This window comes from Hibiscus syriacus, unplaced genomic scaffold (genome assembly GCF_006381635.1).
Source record: "Hibiscus syriacus cultivar Baekdansim isolate YM2019G1 unplaced genomic scaffold, ASM638163v2 tig00117047_pilon, whole genome shotgun sequence".
Taxonomy (NCBI): Eukaryota; Viridiplantae; Streptophyta; class Magnoliopsida; order Malvales; family Malvaceae; genus Hibiscus; species Hibiscus syriacus.
In genome coordinates, this window is record NW_024063537.1 from 45,857 (window position 1) to 62,406 (window position 16,550).

The window sequence follows — 16,550 nt, forward strand, 5'->3', positions numbered from 1 at the left end:
CTAAAACAAATCGAAACTGATAAATTAGATATTAAACTTGTAGTAACTGATAAATTAGATATTAAACTTGTAGTTTATCCTATTTTATATTATCCACATATTTGATTTACTCGTAAATATATATTTTATATAATTTATTGGATTTCAAATTGGTACTTAAATTTGATATTTAGTTTAAATTGATACTTCCAGTTCAAAATCGAAGGGAAAAAAAGTTTATCATTTGAACTAACGAATTAAATTAAAATATTAATTTAAACTTTAACTCTTAAAATGTTCAACCATGTTAAACTTCGTGGTAAATTGTATAACATAATTAGGGATGACAACGGGCCGGGTTCGGGCCGGGTATTGGTCTCCCCGTCCCCGTTCCTATTTAAAAAATCCGTATCCGTCCCTGCTTAAAAAATCGCGGGGATTTAAACGGGGATCCCCATCTGGTAATCGGAGAAAATCGTAGGGAAATGGATATCCCCGTTTAGCATAAACGGTTATTTAAACGGATATCGGGTCGGATATATATTTAAATTAAATATATAAATATTATATATATATTTTTTAATTTAATTTAAATTAAATTTATTAATATTATATATATATAATAATTATTTTTAATATTTATCGGGTCGGGTATCGGGCCAAGTAATCGGGGCGGGGATTACCAAACTCGTCTCTGTCCCCGTTTAGCATAAACGGTTTTTCCGTCCCCGTTTATCATCCCCAAACCCGACCCGTTTAATTCGATTTTCGGTTTTCCTCGTCAGATTCGGGTTTTTTGTCATCCCTAAACATAATCAAAGTTCATACACTTGATTTGATAAAAAAGGGTAAATTATGTATTTTGTACCTAAACTATCGGTTTTGATCCGTTTTAGTACCTAAACTTTCATTTTTTTCAAAACCACACCTAAAGTTTGAATTTTATTTCATTTTAGTACACTTGCTCAAAATTTAATGTTAAGGTTTGAAAAGAATTTGAAAGTTTTGGTACTAAAACATACTAAAACTGATATTTTATGTATTAAATGCGTTAAGTTTTTAACAGTATGTTACTAAAATGAAACAAAAACAACATTAGGTATGGTTTTAAAAATTTTGAAAGTTAAGACACTAAAATTGATCATAATTGATAATTTAAGTACTAAATGCGTAGTTTACCCAAAAAATATTATATTGAATGGTGAAATTAAAATCAAGTACCCAAATGTATATTTTCCCAAATAATTTTCTTCTAGGATTCTAGAGAAGGGGGAAATAGTTGAAGATGTATTTGTCATAAGGTACTAACTATTTGACTTGAATACAGTTCCTATCTTCAATTTAGGAATTTAACTATAATATTTTTGTATGACAACGGTGAAATTTAATAATTAATGCTCAAATATTTATACAAATGTCGTGTTAAAATATAAAACTTTTAAATATAATTATTATCTTTTTTAACTATTAAATTTATTTGATCCGTGTTAAATCGTTATTAAATTATATTTAAATATTTTTTAAAAAAATTTAAACTTGATTCTATTAATTTTAGTCAATGTCATTTTATAATTATTGAACACATCATTACCTTATTCATATTTTCCACGTTAAAAATGTCAAAGAGAAGCAAATTGTCTATCGGGCATGTATTTGCCAATCCTATATATTCTAGAAAATTTCCATGTCGCGGCTAGCCCACCATATATTAATTTGGCTTAAATGCGTTATTGCCCCGTGCACTATATTATTTGTATCAAATTATTTTCTAAAGTATTTTTCGAGATGTTCTGATTTTTGAAATTTAAATCTTTGTTCCGTTTATCCTAAATCTTTAACTCCACTAAAAACAGAATTCGGTGATCAATCAGACCATGTCAAGTCATCCTTTAATTCTTATTTTCTTTATTGAAATTCGATAGTTTATTTTATTTTATTTTATTTTATTATTAAGGTGACGTGGTTTGTTTTGATTGACTTATGAATTTTTTTACGGTGTTAATGATTTGATACAAACGCGATAACAATTTAAAGTTAAGGGGTAAAACAAATCGAAAAATACTTTAGAGAATAATTCAATATAAATAGTATAGTTCAGGGGCAATGATGCATTTAATCCTATTAATTTTGTTATTTATAACATTTGTCTAAGGTAATTTTAAAAAAAAAAGAATAAAAATATAAGATTCAATGTTTGTCTAAAAATATTTCGTTGAAAAAGTGTTAAACGTTCTTAGCAATTGCAATGAATGACTAATGACTTTGTCTAAGACGATTCCATTTATATTATATTTATTAATAAATTCGTTTTGAATAAGGTCGGAGACACGTAAGCACGTAAGAGAGACGTTATCCAATTTACCGCCACGGTCTAAATCACGTTGACCAGATCATTCGGAAGCGGAAGCAGGTGATGGATATGACGAGCCTGAGCGATAATCAGCTGGCGCCACGTGTATGTTCTTGTGGATACTTATCCGCTCTATCGTAACCAGCAATCAAAAGACCAGATCAAGTTGTACAAAAATCCCATGCAACGTACACGTGTCATCAAGCAAGCGCAGTGGTGTTTGTCCGTTTTCCGACCGTCTGTTATAAATAAGATGTGGATGACAGTTTGGTTTCCAATGCTTCCATGGCCTTTGGGAGAGAACAAAGCTTCTAGAAACTTGAGAAATGCAAAGTTCAGATTTTTCAACCGAGTTGATTCCGGGTTTACCCGATGAACTCGGTGTTGAGTGCTTAACTCGGCTACCTCACACAGCTCATAGACTCGCCTCCCGAGTCTGTCACCGATGGAGGGATTTGCTCCAAAGCCAAGATTTTTACTATCACCGCAAAAAACTGGGGTACACCCAGAAAGTCGCTTGCTTGGTTCAAGCCATTAGCGGTGGAATCGTGAATGGACCTAAAATACCCGGTGAGTTACCGAGTTATGGGGTTGCCGTGTTTGAATCGATGAATAGGTGTTGGTACAAACTCCCCCCTGTTTCCAAATACCCGAACGGGTTGCCTCTGTTTTGTCAATTAGCAAGCTGTGAGGGGAAGCTCGTGGTGATGGGCGGATGGAACCCGGTGAGATACGACCCGGTTACTGACGTTTTTGTATACGATTTCACGGCTCAGAAATGGAGACAAGGGAAAGATATGCCGTCGAAAAGGTCGTTCTTTGCAATCGGAGCATGTTCCGGTCGAGTCTATATTGCGGGCGGGCACGACGAGAACAAGAACGCGTTGAGAACGGCGTGTGTTTACGATTTGAGAAACGACGAGTGGACTCAGCTGGGCGAGCTGAGTAGAGAGCGAGATGAGTGTGAAGGCGTAGTGATCGGGGAAGACGAGTTCTGGGTTGTGAGCGGGTACGGCACGGAGAGTCAGGGCCAGTTCTGCGGGAGTGCTGACGTTTACGGGTTCAAGTCGGGTCGATGGAGGGTGGCCGAAGGGGTTTGGGAACCGGGTCGGTGTCCGAGATCGAGTGTTGGGATTGGAGAAGACGGGAAATTGATAGACTGCTCGGGGCTGGACCCTGTAGTCCGGGTCGGAGCCCGCGGGATCACGCTTGGGGATGGGGTCTTGGTCACCGGGTCTGAGTATCAAGGTGGACCGCACGGGTTTTACATGGTGGAAATCAAAGGAGGGCAAACTGGTAAATTGGAGAAAATCAATGTGCCTGATGAGTTATCTGGGTTTGTCCAGTCAGGCTGTTGTGTGGAGATCTGATTGCACAAAAAAGAAAACCGTGGGACTAAATTTCATTTTTGTGTGCTTTCAATTTTGATGTAGATAAAGCACTCTTTTTCTCTCAGATAGTGTAAAATTTTGAATATGATGCATTAATATTATGATTATTACATATCTACGACATATTTAATTTGGTACCCTAAAAGTTGGGATAGTCATGTTGGGTCAGGAATATGATGCATTAAAATTTTAAGCTCCACAAATTTTTGAATTTGAATCAGAGGTGAATTCAATATTTTTTTAAGCTTATGAGATTTAGATCGTGTTCGAGTCAAATTTAATATTTTTAAGCTCACAAAATATCAGTTAAATCAAGCTTAGTTTTAAAGCTTTTAACTGAATTAAGTTTAATAATATTCGAATTTGACTCAACTTATTTAAAGTCTTATTTTATATACTTATACATAGTCTAATAAATGGAATGATAGATTACTAAATTATCATTTTTGATATATTTTAATATTTAATTTTTTTTTTCATTTTAGTAATTTATTGTTAAAAAATTAACGCATTTAATATTTAAATTATCGATTTTGATCTGTTTTAATATTTAAACTTTTAATATTTTTTTAAAAATTTAAGGTTAAATTTTAAATATAGGTATTAAAATAAAATAAAAATTAAATTTTAGGTATGATTTTAAAATAATTAAAAGTTTAAGTATTAAATTAGATTAAAATTGATAATTTAGGTATTAAATATGTTATTTTCCCTAAAAGAAATTATGAGTCCGCCATGTACTCAAGCGGGGAAATTTAAATTAAATAATTTGATTCCAATTGTATTTTTTTAATTAAAATATTGTAATTATTTATTCAACCAACAGATCAGGTATTTATTTAAGGCCGTCAAAAAATATTCTAGTTTCATAGAGTAAAATAAAAGCATATGTTTCCTGCAATTTTTAATTCAACTAACAATAACTTTAATGAAAGAGAAGGGTAAAATATACGTATAGTATTCTGATTATAAGATATTGTTTTATTAAGTCATTTAATTTTTAATATAAAATAGTTCTTTAACTATAGAGTGTTATTTTTTTTTAGTTTATCGACTATAAAAAGTTATAAAATGGTTACCGATTTTTCATTATGTTTCAAACTCGTCCTTTTATATTAAAAAATTGACGGTATTCTAAACTAAACATTAAGTTACTGATTGTGATATGATAAAATATGATCCTATAACTTCAAACGACTATCGCATCTCGGTCATCATGTTAACGTACAACTTAGACAATCACTAATTTTTTAATAAAAAATGACGGATTTGGAACATAATAAATAGCCGGGTGACCATTTTATAATTTTTGATGTTAAAAAAACTCGACAAAGCAATGCTCTATAATTGAAGAACTATTTTGTAACTTTTAATAGTAGAATGTTTCGAAAAAAAAGGGTATACTATGACCGGGACTATTCATGTACTTTATACCCTGCAGAGAATTACGTAGTGTGTCACACATCTTCCTCTGATTGTTGGTTAATGGCATCCTTAAAAATTGAATAAACCAGCTTTACCTGTCTGGTCTGTCATGTTTGAATTTGGAGTTGTACATAATTCAGACCGCCATCATCTATGGAAACGCTTCTTCATTTAAGGAATAACACATGGCCAAGCTGGATCCACCAATTTTTTATTCACATTCCATTACAATTTGCGTATGAACATGTTCTTTCCAATTATGGAACATGATATCGCCACAAACCAAAAGAATATCGGTTCATCAATGCATGTCCATATATATATATATATTTTGGTCAATACAATTTTAGGTTCGGAAAAGCTTCTCTATTCCGCTAAAGTTATAAAATAGTCTTTTGATTATGAGAAGTTATTTTAGTGAAACCATTAACTATTAAAAGTTATAGAATGATCATTCGACTATTTATTAGGTTTTAAACTCGTCATTTTTCCATTGAAAATTTGACCACAGACTGAACTATACTTTTTTTCTGATTCGATTTGGTTCTACTAACAGGAACAACCATGAATTACTTCTTAGATGATAAAATAAACAAAGCTGAGATCATTTTCCCTGGTGTTCGGAAAGAGCATGTTCATTGGATCTTTGCCGGGGTTTGCTTCTCCCTCTTCTCACCGGCATTCAACTTGGCGACAAACGATCAATGGCGCACTTTGAAAGATGGGGTTCCCAAGTTGGTTGTCTATACGGCATTCTTCTACTTCTCGGTCTCATGTTTCGTAATTGCTCTCATCCTAAACATCAGCTTTCTTTACCATCCAGCTCTTGGAGTCCCCAAATCGTCGTGTAAAGCCTATCTAAATGACTGGAATGGCCGATGGTGGGCTTTCTTGGCCGGGTTTCTGTGTGGGTTGGGGAATGGTCTCCAGTTCATGTGAGGACAAGCTGCAGGCTATGCAGCAGCAGATGCTGTTCAGGCACTTCCTCTTGTGAGCACATTTTTGGGAGTGGTTTTATTCGGAGAGTACCGAAGATCGTCACGAAGAACGTATACATTGCTGTTCTGGATGTTGTTCATGTTCGTTGCAGCTGTTGGAGTACTTATGGCATCATCTGGTCATAGGAAATGAAAATGCGGCTTTAGAAAACTACACACTTAGATTGAAGTAAAAAACATACTCCAGGGGGCTGCATTCATCGTCGACAACTTGATTTCCTAAACATGATGACTTGAACTCATATTTGTCTGTAATTTTACTCTTAACATTCCATCAATGGCCTGTGTTTTAACAATTCTAGTAAGATATGGACCGAATAGCTTTTTCATCCAATGATTCACTGTGCCAGTGTGCCTTCCACATGAATAAGTGTATTTACTGAAGAGGTGAAAAGTTTCTTTCGGACCCGAATAAGCTGTAATAATTTATTGTTGAAGATGTTAGTCGCCATGTCGACCAAACTAGCCGGTTTCTGTACGCTGTCTGGTCATTGTTGCCATTGTCTCTTATGTTCCTTCCTGCAAATATGTTTGAAACTGATACATACTCTGTACTCAAAGCTACCCTTTACATGATGTCTCTTGGCAATGTCGTCAGTCAAACATTCCCGAATCAGTTTCGAGGGAGCGTTGGGAGAGAGATCGATTCAGAAACCATGAACACAGACGCTAGGCTCTATGCACGATTCGGGAGAAGTCGAATATCGAGCAGAACTTGACCATTACTTGGGTAGAAAGTATTGTTCTAATGCATGTTGAAAACCCCTACACTGTAGTGTAAAGTGTAAACCAAAACAAAATGAAACTATAGATTAGCAAGGAGCACCGATACTGATGTCTTCGGATACAGGCACAGTCCTAACAGCCACACGCTCTAACCGACTGAACTATTCCAGCAAGCCGCATATAGTAACATATACAGAATTAACAATAGTTTTAGAATTTGCAGCTTTAAATTGAAATGTGGAGAAAAACAGTGTCTTCAATCCCCTATAGACGTATACGTTTCGGAAAGAACACTTTCATCGGACAGACCTTTAACTTTCTTCACCGGAGTTTTCTTCTCCCTCTCCTCACCAGCTTTCAACTTGGCAACGAACGATCAATGGTACTCTTTTAACCTCACAGTGTCGGTAGATGCATCGAAATAGAAACCAATATGCAGAACTTGGTGTACTGCATTGTCCCAACTACAGTATATGCTAGGATGCCATACTTTATGTGCAAAAATTTCATAATGCTTATCCATCCATGATCGACATTCCGAATGAAGATCGTTTTTCTACGTAAAATCGGCCATATACGACCTCAAGAAGTCCTGCGGTATGCAAAAAGGTTTCTGCCTGAAATGTTTCCACGGCAACGGTTGCTGAGCATCTCAAAAAGAAACGCTAGAAAGGAAGGCTTGAACCTCCGACCTTGTGGTTAACAGCCACACGCTCTAACCAAGCTATTCCAGCTTCGATGAACATGGTTGATTTAAAATTATAGTATTCGCATTGTTCTTAAATGTCAGTGTCATTACAATTCGCAGTTCATGTATCATCAACAAATGAACGAGAGCGACACACTCTTTGCAGTTTGTACGCTGAGATGTGGAGAAAAGCAATGTATTCAACCCCTTTCAGATCTTTCTCTTCGTCCTCCTCAGCTGAAACCCCCACCCTTTACTCTTTCCTTCAACCTTCAATTTTCGCCTTAAGACCAAACGAGCAATCAAAACGACCCCAGGACTCTACAAATTCTCTAACCAAAACCCTAATTCAAGACCAAAAAACCTCTCTAGAAACCACCCTTGAGAAATCCATCCTCACCCAAAACACCGAGGAAGCCTGGAAATCGTTTAAGACCCTCACTGCTTGCTGCAATTTTCCCAGTAAGCCCCTCACGAACTCCCTCATTACCCACTTATCTTCACTGAAAGACACCCAGAATCTGGAAAGGGCATTTGCCTCTGTGGTTTCGTGATCGAAACCGTGACTACCCTTTTGAGTTCCATGAGTGTTGCCAACACCCCCGCCCCTGCTTTTGCTCTTGTGAAATGCATTATCGAAGAACAGGTATTTTGTTCCTTTTGGCTTGTGGGGCTTATTGATGTTAGTAGGAAAAGTGGTAGTATTGTTGCTTTTTTAGGGTTTTTGAGGAATTTTGAAGGATTGCAATTGATGAAAGGTTGAATTGTTTGAAACCTGATTTGGCTGCTTGTAATGCTGCTCTAGAATGTTGCTGCTATGAACTCGAATAGGTTTCGGATGCTGAAAAAGTAGTGGCAACTATGTCTTTCTTAGGTGTTCGGCCAGATGAAACTAGTTTTGGTATCCTTATTTGTTTGCATTGAAAGAGCTTGAAATGAAGATAGATGAGCTAGAAAATCTGATGTCCGAAATCGGTTTTTCAGATAAACAAGTGCTTTACAATAGCTTGATTGGTGGGTATGTTAAGTCGGGCAGCATAGACTTAGTTTCAGCTACGATTTTGCGTTGTTTGAGGGAAGGTAATGGGAAAGATTTGAATTTCAACGATGAAACTTTTTGTCAAGTGGTTAAAGGGTATATTCAGACTGGAGTTATGAAGAGTTTAGCTAGTTTGATCATTGAAGCTCAAAAGTTGGAGTCTCCTCTGTTTGAGGTTGACAAGTCTATTGGATATGGCATCATTAGCGCTTGTATTAATCTCGGTTTATCTGACAAGGCACATAGCTTTGTCGGTGAAATGAATGCTCAGGGTGGTTCCGTGGGGCTTGGAGTGTTTGTGCCTATCTTAAAGGCTTATGGCAAGGATATTAGAACTGCCGAAGCAACTCAATTAGTTATGGATATTAGTACTTCAGGGCTTCAGTTGGACACGGGAATGTATGACATGCTAATAGAAGCATCGATGACGAGTCAGGATTTTCCATCTGCTTTTACATTGTTTAGGGATATGAGAGGCGCAAGAATAGACGACTTGAAAGGGAGTTATCTTACTATAATGACGGGTCTGATGGAGAATCAAAGACCCGAGTTGATGGCCGCTTTCCTAGATGTTGTTGAAGACCCTCGCATTGAAATAAAAACTCATGACTGGAACTCAATTATTCATGCTTTCTGTAAAGCCGGGGCGGTTGGAAGATGCTAGGAGGACTTTCAGAAGGATGACTTTCCTGCAGTTTGAGCCAAATGATCAAACATATTTGTCCCTGATTAATGGTTATGTGACCACGGAGAAATATTTCAGTGTTTTGATGCTATGGAACGAGATTAAATGGAAAATTTCGGGTGACAAAGGGAAAGGCATCAAGTTCGATCACAACTTGGTTAATGCGTTCTTATATGCTCTCGTTAAAGGAGGTTTCTCCTTATGCAGTGATGCAAGTCGTGGAGAGGTCTCAAGAGATGAAAATTTTCGTGGATAAATGGAGGTATAAGCAAGCATTCATGGAGAAGCATAAGAAGCTTAAAGTCTCACAGTTGAGGAGGAGCTTCAGGAAGATGAAGGCACTTATTGCTTTCAAGAACTGGGCTGGTTTGAATGCATGAATATCTGCAGTGCTTCTGAAACCGAGAGGAACAGCAAAGCTGACGGAATTCTACTTGTCTCAAGGCATCAATACCATGAACTTTGTGCTACCAAGTTCACTTGAAATACATAGATGTCCTGGAAACTTGACACTCACTTGAAATACGGAGATGTCGAGAAACTGGAAGCCTCATTTGAGAGGATACATTTCATGGTCTTCGATACATTTATTCTATACCATTAGTCATTAGGTGAATCAGTGAATTACATTTCCATCTTTTAGGATATGACAAACTGATTCTTTGCTCTATACTGCCAGAGAATGTAATCAGTTTCAAAATGCAATGAAAAAGTAAAATTTATTTCCCCCGTATTTTGCTAGATAGATAAAACGTAATTCTCAACCGGCAACAGCATTTGCACTGTTTCTTCCATTGAATACCAGTCCAATTGCAGACCCTCTCATGTCAACTTGTTCTTCAATGTAGAATTCCAGAAGCTTTAGCTTGGATTGAACAAGCCCGTTCACTCTAACAGGTTCCAATGTCCTGCTCAGTTTCTCTTCGACATATTCCGTGTTTGATCAAAGTGAGGATTTGTGTGATACCGGATCCGGTTATCGTGTTTGTATTCTTGCAAAGGGGTGAATGGAATAGGGTTGCCTCAAAATGCACCCACATCCACCTGCTGTGTTCATGAGTCATTGATGGGAATAGACTCGGGTTATTCTTTGGATCTTCCGAAACTCCAGTGCTCATCGTCCACAAAATGGAACTATGGAAGGACTAACTTTTCAATTTTTTTGAAGTGGAAGGATGAACTTGAGAACTAGACAAGTAATGAATAAATTGATAAAAGATGGAGGGAAACTCATATATAGCGAAATTAGTTACAATCTACACGATGAATGCACGAATGCACCTCGAAGGTGCTACACCGGGATGTCAAACCGAGCAACATATAGTTGGGCAATGACTAATGCTTACCTGTCCGACTTTGGATTATCAAGGCTTTTGGGCACCTCCGAAACCCATGCAATGACCGGAGTAGCTGGCATGATCGGATATGTTGCATCCAAGTAAGCTATGGCCTGCCGTGCATCCAGCTCATCAGAGAAGGCTGATGCATACAGCTATGGCATTGTGTTTCGATCCTTTATTCTCCTCGCATGCAAAGGGTTTCGATATCGTCTCATAGGCCTGCATGCTCTGCAATGGGGTCATCATGATCATTTTGTAGAACAGCTGCCCTTGGTCGTCATATGTACAGTCAATAGTCTCACATACAAACCAACTATGAGTCGAGTTGGCCAAAGGGTGAAACGAATCCAACCCGGCAAGATAATATAGTTTCTAGGTGCATGACTTGATCCGGAAGGAACAGCTCAAGTGTACAAATCATAGCAAACGTGGCATTTGTAATGTTTACTGAGGCAGGTTTACTACTGCAATATCTTTTCCTTATTTGCAATAAATATATTTTTTTTTCTAGGAAGCCAGAGAATCCGAAGAGGGGTAGTAAAAAATCGATCCTACGAAACATCGGCAAGAATAAATCAACTATTGCAGACATTACTAAAGGGGAGCAAAGGAAGGGTTTATAACTATATGCCTAAGAGGGTGATCCACATCGCCACCACCCGCATGCTTGACAAACTCTGCCGGAGACAGAAAACTGCCGTGGCATACACACATTATCCTCACTTCCTCTCCCTTTCCATACTTGTATAAAATACCATCTACTCTTTTCCCATTAGGACCTTCTCCCTTTGTGAAAACACAAGGCATATCTTCCGTCGTGTTCCCTCGTTCTTTACCCTTATTTTCAATCGTCTTGTGTAGAGTTTCGCCCGTCTCTGTCCCTGTAGAACCGGTAGCCTCTCGATTGTCAGGATCTTGCGAGGATAAGAAACTGCCGGAGCTTCTTGCTTCACCACTACTTCTAGCTCCTGCAATGAATGTGATCACAGAAAACAATAAAACCAGCTAAGTAATCAGTATATTGATCATAGAATCTCAAACACCAATGTCCAATGTACCGAAAGGTTAGGCGGCTAGCTACGAGAAATCGGAGCAGTCGAAACAAGTTCAGCATGTTAAAAACCTTCCACATTTTATCACCAAACGTCAACTAAAACAGCTCAAGTGACATTCATGGTATTCAAAACCATGCAATCACTCTCAATGAATTCACCAGCAAATCAAAAGAGCATCGAAAGCAACACCGAGCAAGGACGCTTACAACCGTAAACACACTCCTATTGAATAATCAAGGATGATTGTTCTCCTCATAACATCGATTAAACCTTAATCTAGTACACTAATCAGTAATCTCTCTTCTAATGATGATTCACAGTGTGTTTAACCAGCAACCGGTAATTTGTGCCGTGCACCAAGAATGCATACAATACAATAGCTTAAAATAAAGTTGAATCTTAAGCAACATTCCTCATAACAATGATATGGATTAGCTACAAGTTTAGCAGATATTTAGGAACATCAAACAAGTTCAGTGACAATTAGAAACAACATAAAATCAAAAGAAAATCAAAACAAAGAAACTTGCAATCCCCCCATAGACAACACTGCAGAAAGTACCTTGAAGTGCTTTACTTTCCTCTCTTGAACTCATTTGCTTCTCACATCTTCTCCTCTTAGCTGCCATCCTTCTAAGGGTCTGCAACTCTTTCCTCTTTCTCCACTCTTCTTCTGTCTCCGTCGGCAAAGAAGAGGCTCTGGCGAGAGTTGGGCGAGGAACAGACGGCGGCGTTGTATTGGCACCATCGATTTCTCTGAAAATGGGTATCGAACCAGCAATGGAAGATGACCTTTTCAACTTGTTTGCATGCTTATCGACCCCAAATCTACCTCCCAATGATAACCCGAGATTCAGCTCCACTTGCTCTTCTGCTTCGTCTTCACTTCTCGTTGTAGCTTGGGTTTCCCTTGGGATGAATCTTTGTAATAGATTTCTGGGGTAATTCTCCGTTTGCAAAGAAAGATTACCCATTGCTTTGCTGCTGCTGCTGATACTACCACTTGTGTTTTCACTCGCTTGTGACCCCATTTTTTGACGGAAACATTAAATAGAAAATAGAAAACCCAACGGAAAAAAGACTTTTCCCCCTTCTCTTCCTTGTTGAAAATAAAGCTATTGTCTTTGGCTATGAAACATAAGCAAAAAACCAGTTCTTGATCTGAGTTAGCCTTAACCATGTATATGAACAAAGGTCAAATTCTGGTTTTGGTCCCTATACTATATTCAAAAGTTTGAATTGAATCTATTTAACTCATGTTAAAAACGATAATTATACTAAACCTTAATTACTTTACTAGAGTTAAATTATGTTAAATACTATACTAACTCATAATCAATTTTTTTTATTAATATGGGTAAATACAAGATGTATTTAGGGATGGTAATTTTACTCACATCCAATAGGTTCCGACTAATCGGGTCGAATTTTTTTATAAAAAAATCCTGTTCGAGTTGGTCGGGTCAGATATTTTAAGGGGTGAAGTCGGTTTGGGTCAAGTTCGGGTGGAGGGTTAAAAAACTTCGACACGTGGATAATAATGTAATTTCTTAAAAATTATTATTATTTTAATTATATCCTTAATTTATATCGGATCGGGTAGGATCGAATTCATGTAGAGTAGATATATTTTTTTGGATCAAGTCAAGTCAGATGTAGGGTATAAATGTTTTTGGTCAGGTTCAGATGGAGGGTGCATATTTTCGGACCTGGTCGACCAAAAACCTGACGGTAAATCGATCCGTTGTCATCCCTAGTAACATATGTTCAAAAATAACCTTTCAACATTTAACGTCTCACACCCTTGGCTTCTATGATGCTCGAACCCGTGTCCTCAAGAAATACAACACTTCCTTTACCACAGAGGCCACTTAGTCCGTGTCTAACTCATAATCAATTGGTCTAGTGAGATGAGACATTAATTTCATTATATAATATTAGGAGTTTGAATTTTTACATTTGCAAATGGAGTAAATTGAATTAAGATGACTGGGCAGATATAAGTGATTAATTAAAATATATATATATATATATATATATATATATATATATATAATGACTATAACCCCTAATTTGACCAAATTCAAAAATGTAATAATAAAAGGACAAAACCCCTAATTTGACCAAATTCAAAAATGTAATAATAAAAGGACAAAACCCCTAATTTGACCTACAAAGAGAGCATAAACTTAGTTATCATTCACATCAAATAGTTTGATTTATTAAATGGGGGAAAAGGGAAATAAGTATTTTATTAAAGAAAATACCCCTTGGGAAATGACAAGCGAAATAGAAAAGCTTTTCTGTGAAGGGACAGTTGGCGCTAACACGTGGTGCACTATATTGGGAGAATTGCCTTTTTAATCCCTTTTTTATTATTTTATTTTGGGTAAAGCCGGCACGGGCTGGTTTAGGTGTTTGACAAATTGCCACGTGGGTTCTCGTTTGTATTAAGTAAACGAGGCAAATAAATAACCAAAAGGACGTGGTCCCCGCCAATGGTATTGTTGCTGTTATGGCTCTTAAGAAATTTTCACATTTATAATCAAGTCCCCAGTTGGGGTTGCCCCACTACCATTATCCTAAGGATAATTTTTGGCACATAAAGCCACGTGTAAGAGCTTTAATATGCATTTGTTATTTTGTTTTATAAAAATAATTTGGGTAAACTATGAACTATCATTTTTTTATCTATTTTAGTACATAAGCTTTCAATTTTTTCAAAATCATACCTAAATTTTAGTTTTTGATTCCTTTTAGTACCTATTCGTTAAAAAATTAATGCATTTAGTACCTAAACTATTAGTCTTGGTCTATTTTAGTACCTAAATTTTTAATTTTTTTCAAAACTAAATGTTAAATTTTGAACGGATTACAAAAATAAAACAAAAACTAAAGTTAGGTATGTTTTTGAACAAAAATGATAATTTACGTGTTAAAAATTTATGTATTAAAACGGATCAAAATTGATAGTTTAAGTGCTAAACGAATAATTTACCCAAATTGAGGATAATTTTTATAGTTTTAAAAAATATTAAATAATAATTTAAATCTTTATTAGCATAAATATTAATCAAATAAAAATTTTATTTATCTTAATAGATATTTAAACAATTAATGAATTATTATATTCTTTAATGTTTAATCATAATTCCATCATTGAACAAATGGATGCAAATGAATGTTATGGGAATCATGCGTTACGTAGAGACCTCTTTAAATAATGGATAAATTACATGTTTAGTATTTAAAGTATCAGTTTTGGCTCATTTTAGTAACTAAACTTTCAACTTTTTTGAAAACCTAACGGATGGGCCCGTTGGCCATCGCAGTCGTCGACCGATGAAGCTCAAACTTTCCATCTCATACTTTTTCGACCATTTGAACATGATTATAGCCTCTGTTTCATCGGAAACCCTCAATCTCCCAAAATCAACGACGGACTATTCGATTTCTTCATCCTTCAATCTCCATCGTCAACCTTTCGACGAGCCTGAAACTGGACTATGTTGGTCGAATCGTCATTCTCTTACGGTTCACCATTCGGATTAGTCGTCCGTCCACCGGAGCTATGCCCTATCATCATGTCCTTTCAGTTTTAAACTGTAAAGTAGTAATATTTAGTTTGTTTTAATACTTAGACTTTTATTTTTTTTTTCAAAATCATACATAATATTTAGTTTTTTGTTTCATTTTAGTACTCCGTCGTTGAAAACTTAACGGATGGGCCCGATGGCCATCGTATCCGTCGGCCGATGAAGCTCAAACTTTTCATCCCGTACCTTTTTGACTCCCTAAACGTGATTTCAGCCTCCATTTCACCATAAAATACCTTAATCTCCCCAATCAACGATGGACTATTTGACTTCTTCATCCTCCGATCTCTATCGTCAACCGTCTGATAAACTTGAAACCATACTATGTTGGTCGACTCGTCATTCTCTTGTGGTCCACCATTCAGATTGATCGTCTGTCCATCGGAGTTATGCTCTGTTAGCCTGTCCTTTAAGTTTTTAACAACGGAATACTATAATGGAATAAAAACTAAACATTAAGCATGATTTTGAGGAAAAAATAAAAGTTTAAATATTAAAAATAGACCGAAATAGATATTTTATGTACTAAACACGTTATTTACCCTTAAATAAAACAATGAACATTCGAGAACAATGTGCTATTTTCCTTACTCGAAACGTGGCAAGCCAAATACATATATCCCGATCTCCTATAGGCAAATGCTTCATATATTCGTGCAACAGGGCAAATACTTAAATAGGGTTAAAATTAAAAAAAAAATACATCGATGAGCCGTTGTTAAATTAAAAAACTCAATTTATTTTCTAATTTAAGCTTGAAAATCAATGGATTTTAGGAATTTAGGAACAACTTTTAAGGGCAAGAAGTATAGATCTAGAATAATATATAAATATGTTAAAAATTGGTAGGAGGACACGTCAGTCAGTAGACAAAGTGTTGGAAAGATTCTCCGACATAAAGAATAATAAGAATTCCCTTTTAGATTTTAAGGTCTCATCCGGAATGTAAGATTACCAGTGGGAATAAAAGATTACCAGGGAATAGGATTACTGAGAATGTTGTATTTTGTGTTTGGTTGGTTTAACATGAATGTAAGATTACGGTGTTTGGTTAAAGGAATAAAATATTATTGGAATGTATATTTGATCAAATTGTCCTTATTATATATTTGTATAATATTACAAATTGTAAAATATTTATATATTTTCTTTAAAAAATTAAATTCATAATATTTATATAATTTTTTTTTACAAAATTAAAAATATAAAAAAGTTTAATGAAAGGGTAAAAAAATTTTAATCCCTGAACTTCATATAAAATTTTAATTATAGATTTTT

General features: G+C 35.9%; 2 protein-coding genes and 2 pseudogenes across 2 annotated transcripts; 3 read left to right on the forward strand and 1 right to left on the reverse strand.

Moving 5' to 3' along the window:
- The first annotated feature begins 2,595 nt into the window (after positions 1-2,595).
- Positions 2,596-3,715, forward strand: LOC120197228 (F-box/kelch-repeat protein At2g44130-like). The gene has a single exon (XM_039198828.1). The coding sequence runs from the start codon at positions 2,656-2,658 to the stop codon at positions 3,697-3,699; it is 1,044 nt and encodes a 347-aa protein (XP_039054759.1). The 5' UTR covers positions 2,596-2,655; the 3' UTR covers positions 3,700-3,715.
- Positions 3,716-5,709: 1,994 nt separating this feature from the next.
- On the forward strand, positions 5,710-6,446 carry LOC120197140 (annotated as a pseudogene).
- Positions 6,447-7,679: 1,233 nt separating this feature from the next.
- LOC120197227 lies at positions 7,680-9,959 on the forward strand (annotated as a pseudogene).
- Positions 9,960-10,975: 1,016 nt separating this feature from the next.
- On the reverse strand, positions 10,976-12,783 carry LOC120197231 (ninja-family protein AFP3-like). Its single transcript, XM_039198830.1, has 2 exons — positions 12,239-12,783; positions 10,976-11,589 (listed from the first exon to the last, which is right to left on the reverse strand). Exons 1-2 carry the CDS (start codon positions 12,705-12,707, stop codon positions 11,216-11,218), a joined length of 843 nt encoding a protein of 280 aa, XP_039054761.1. The 5' UTR covers positions 12,708-12,783; the 3' UTR covers positions 10,976-11,215.
- Between the last annotated feature and the right edge of the window lie 3,767 nt (positions 12,784-16,550).